The sequence below is a fragment of the Gadus morhua genome, chromosome 23 (assembly GCF_902167405.1).
Source record: "Gadus morhua chromosome 23, gadMor3.0, whole genome shotgun sequence".
NCBI lineage: Eukaryota > Metazoa > Chordata > Actinopteri > Gadiformes > Gadidae > Gadus > Gadus morhua.
Window position 1 is genome coordinate 11669784 of NC_044070.1, and position 5122 is coordinate 11674905.

General features: G+C 45.2%; 1 protein-coding gene across 6 annotated transcripts in view; it reads right to left on the bottom strand.

Moving 5' to 3' along the window:
- Positions 1 to 1562: 1562 nt before the first annotated feature.
- The window catches only part of slc12a7b (solute carrier family 12 member 7b), a 48020-nt gene continuing 44460 nt past the window's right edge, over positions 1563 to 5122 (bottom strand). For all 6 annotated transcript variants that reach the window (XM_030349599.1, XM_030349596.1, XM_030349594.1 and 3 more), the window contains one exon: positions 1563 to 4754. In XM_030349599.1, coding sequence (XP_030205459.1) covers positions 4663 to 4754 — 92 coding nt within the window. In that variant the 3' untranslated portion in view covers positions 1563 to 4662. The remainder of the gene's footprint in view (positions 4755 to 5122) is intronic.

Here is a 5122-nt window from a genome sequence, read left to right on the forward strand (position 1 = left end):
CAATTAAATCATCAATACATCCTATTATTATTCAAAAGTAAAAATCACATTTTCTAATATCAATAAATTGCTGTAGCTGATTGTTTTCATTGCATATGAGTGCAACGCGCATCCCCTGGTTAGGTTGAGGCAACACATACTTGTTTAGGTTTGGGAAACAAAACGATTCTCTCACAGTTTAAACCCTCTGGCTACTCTAGTTGTTGCAGTAGCCTACTTGAAGACCTACTGCCAATGACTCTGTAGATTGCCGTTATGTCAAGGAGATTTCTTTTATAACCTTAGTGTAATTGTAGGGAAATGTGAAATGTTTTACTATAGTCCTATATAAGCGTCAGAATGATAATCACCCCAAGGCATCCATTAGTCTGTGGAATTCAACAGTTTTTGGTCAATGTGGACTTTGAATACTTTAACTCACAGGCTCAGTAGGCTATTTATCCTTTAACAATAAAACAGGCCTAGATATCTTGTTCTTGTCCTGTTTAGATCATTTACGTGTTTCATTTTTAGTGTGCAATTTGTTATTTGCATGTTTCTGTCCAGTAAATCAGTGCTTAATGTTTGAGGCATCTTGGAGCAAACGACTTAGAGAAGCAGCAGCAGGCCTGCTATCTTACCAAGCAGGATCCTAGAGGTCAGGGGTCAACCAAAGCAAAGCTTAAAGCTGACTTTTTTTTTTTTTTTTTAACGTCGCCCTCCAACAGAACATATGAATAGAAGAGTTGTGCAATCACAAGTAAGATCGTGCAGTATAAATCCAATATGTGTCGTGGTATATGGGTCATACATCGAGGTTACAAAATATTGCCATGCAGGTCGAATGGAGCATTATGGCATATGTAAAGACTTTGGTTTAGTCTCAGAAGTGGAGCTGCAATGCGGTCTATTATACATCTTATATGACATCTTCTATAAATATTTTAATTCAGATTTATAACCCCGGATAACCACGGATTATGTACCGGCAGCAGTCTGGAATGTCCTCTCTGTAATGGTCACACTCTAATTATGAGATGCTCCTGGAGACTTGTTTGTATCAGCACGGTACATGTGACCCGTAAGCCTACTGCTGCTCGGCATTTCATGGGCAGCTGTCGGATGGTCCAGTTAGAAGGATTCAGATTCCATACTCCTAACCATGACTCACGCGTCCCGTTATTTTCATCACAGCGCGTATAAAACACAAATGGCTCCCCCTAGTGGTCCAATATAAGTGGCGGTGGGCCTGCATGTTCATGGTTCAATTGTGAGAGATTGGAATGTTAATCAGCCCCTCCCAAATTCCGTTGTTTAAGGCTAGTCATCTACTGTTCTAATGCCCAACAAAGTTGTCATGCATTAAAAACAGAATTTCTGTTACAGAAATTGAGTGACATAATTCACTTTAAACATGGAAGAAATGCTGTGAACATCTGTCTGCCGACCAGCCTCAAGTATATGAACATGTGTCTATTTGTAGTATTTACCAAGTAGGTTGGCTACCTGATGAACAACATTTGGCCAGCTTGGTTGGACACTTGGTAAATTTAATGGTAAATGAGATGAGACAAACCATGGGGTCATTATTCAGCACTTTAATTACTCCAAGAGGCACAAATAAAATGTAAAGGACTATAGTTTTCTAAATGTTCGTCCACAATTGGCCTATTGCGTTCTCTGAGCCCTGTCTATCTAACAGCAGTCACGCAGACAGACACACACACACACACACACACCTTTCAGTGAGTTGGGTATAGACTCCCATAAAGCATCTGTTAATAGTGCATGACATAAATGTTTTAAATGTGTTGGACTGAGCCTCATGACAGCTTGAGGTAGATTATACTCGTGCCACTTCACCGTCCAGCTGGGGAGCCACACCTGATGAATCTGATCCTATTCATTACCCAGATACGATTCCTGGTGTTGACTGATATTGCATTCATCGCCGGAGCCATTTCAGTAACCAAAAATAGTATTTACTACAAAAGAAAAACACATTTATTAATTTATCTTAACAGTTTCCAACAGTTCAAATCTTGAATTCCTTAAAACTATGCACCATTTATTATTTTATTACACAGACTCAAAGATTTCATCTTTGGCGGCTAAAATACAAAACAAGAACAGACAGAAGAGGAGCGAGAAGGTTTCAACGACATGGTAAGGGACACGGCGGGGAAACCACAATGGGTAGCGAGCCCCGGGGTCCATCACAGGGAGCCCGCCTCAGGCCCCGATAATGTGATGTGTTCCTGGAGGTCATTGACCCCCCACACGCACACACATACACCACAACATCAAGAACGACGACGCACGCCAACACCGACTACAGCTGCCCCGCCCCCAGCCCCCCACCTCCCACCCAATTACCCAATCCAGTCCTCTTCCTTGACAACGCTCCTTTGTGATTGGACACATCTAAACGTAACAGATAATTGAAATGTAACAATGTGAGCCATGAACAGAGCGACTAGGCGCTGACAACATGGTCACACACCACAAAAGACAATGATGAACTCGAAACAAAAACAATGGCCTTCTTTCTAAATGAGCAGAGAACAGAGGTGCTGTAGACTATGTTCTGTTCTGTTGAATACTGCACAGCTAGGGGGAGACACTGTGGAGATATAGGCGTACCTGCCAGAGGGGGTACATTCATCTCATCACTAATGTGGGCGTCTAAAACCTTTAAAATGTAATGGATGGTCAAATTCATATTTGTTCAATAATTGAACAAAGTATGGACATTTTCTGAAATTAAAATATATTCTAATATTTGTATTCTGATTAATACAAATTTGGCAGGGCAAAATAAAATGCATTGAGACAATTGTCGTGCATTGCTAACTAGACTAGTTAGTGTAGGACTACTAGTTTTCATAAGGTTTCCTCTTTACGGTGAGAGGAGACACTAAGCAACTGTATTAACTATACTTCCACAGTTTTCCTTTTTGGCACATAATTTCCCCACTACACACATTCCATAAGCACCGCTCTTCCTGCGTGTGCGTGCGGCTGAATCAATGGACTTCATTTGCTCTAGACGACACCCAACTTTCAGTCAATATGTAACCAAGCAAAGCTCCTCAAGCGATGGTCCACCAACAGCGGGAAGATCAGAGGGGGAACCAAAGTGGGATGAGGCCGGCGTTACTTGGGATATTTAGATTTTCCCAGCCCATCCCTAGTGGTTGAGCGACGCACGTTGAACCTCACGTTCCCTTCATCAGAGATAAGACGCCACACATGATGATGTTCCTTTCGGTGTCCTCCTTGCGCGCCAGACTTCAGCCACTGATCCCCCGAGCTGTTTAACAGCTCATTGGTAAGCATGGTAACAATAAAAAAAAAGAAAAAAGAAAACTGACGTAATCATATACTGCTCAAACAACTTCATATAAATTCCTAACTGGCTACTCCATAATCCATAAATATAAGGTGGCGTTGTATAAGACGCTGTATGGCCCCTCTGGGGGTTTCCTCTCTGGACTATGGCTATGTTTCCACCCCCTTGAGGCGGTAGTGCTGTTGGATGGCTGGCCAACCGCTTTGGTGACCGTGCCAACGGACAGGGCCGTCTGCTAGTGACACCACGGGACCTGACGGCTAACCGTGACACACTCTCGCTATGTTCCTGGGGACACGATTGCACGTTCGAGGTCCACTTTCCAGTCAGTCCCCATCACTGCTCAGCCTGGAAGCCAGCCACACCGCGCAACAAGGAAAGAAGACACGCAAACACACATGCACGCACACGCACACAGACACACGCACTCAAAAACAAAAGCATGCAGCCTCCATTCAACGATGTATCCTAATGTCGACAGTGATAAAAGAGGACTTCTGAAGAAGTTAACGTGCGAAAGAGTGGCTGAAGACACAGCGGGATGTACACAGAACAGGGAATTGCAGCAGAGGAACCCCATACAGCCACCCCTGTTGGGTAACACCTGTGCATCTGCGTATGAATGCACCAAGGCAGTTCCGCAAGGCGCATCGGCACGCACGTTGACCAGGTCGCCATCCTAGTATCCCTGCACTGACCCCTGCACTGACCTTCTTTCACGGCGTGGTAAGACGGTGAGAAGGTAGAAAACACATTTTCATCCACTGGAATATTTTCAGTCTAGGATCTACCACTTGTTACATGTAATTTGTACAGACATGCGTTTGCTGTGCTTAGATTTTGCCAATAACAATACCTATCATCTCTATCCAACAGCTTACCGTTGTCTAAGGTGACAACATAGCTCACAACATCAACACAACGGAGGGGGAAACAAGAAAATATAACATGTAAAAATGTCCAAGTTAAATGAAATGTGTATAAAGTGTCTCTATGCTCTTTCCTTCCAGTCGGCGGGGCTATGGGTACCCGGTGGGGACAAACAGCGCCACCGCACTCCTGCTTGGCCCAACTGTGAGTTGATGGTCACACCCGTCCGTACCAAACATTTCCTTCTGTCCGAGGACACCTGAGACCTTCTGTCCAATCACCGGTGCCCTCACAACAAAGCCCGCCCCGATTCAAGAAACCCGAATGAGGCTCCTCCCCTGAACAAGAGAACCAAACGATAAGTGGCGGTTTCGCAGTGTCCCGTGGCGGAGGCCAGTGTGTGGGTGGGGGTGGGGGGTGGGGGGGGGGGTAAGGGGGCGGGGGGCCGGTTCTGGTGTTCTTTAAGAGTAGATGGTGATGACCTCGCGGCCGCCTCCGCGCACCAGCAGCACGCGGTTCAGGCCCTCCAGCAGGACCTCCAGGAACTCCATGTCTGGGGGCCGAGGAGTCAAGGGCCTGCACTCTGCAGCACTGGGGACCACAGCCATCGGGGCTTCACCCCCCCGCCCCACCCCCACACCCTGTCCTTGCTACTTGGACCTTCTGTACCTAGTCTGCCTATTCTTTATGTGCATTATTGCAAACCGTTGCAGATCTTCGTACAACCATGGAGATGAACCTGTGCACCAAGTCAGAGGCATATTTTATTACAACCTCCAGGAAAAATAGATAATAATATTAATTTGAACTATGCATTCAATCAGTTTGGAATGTGAAAATCTAATGTTTTTGGGCCTCTGTCCTGACATGGCGGCCTCTGGCCCCTTTTAGGCTATGTGCTTTGGGCCTTCAAATAGAAAC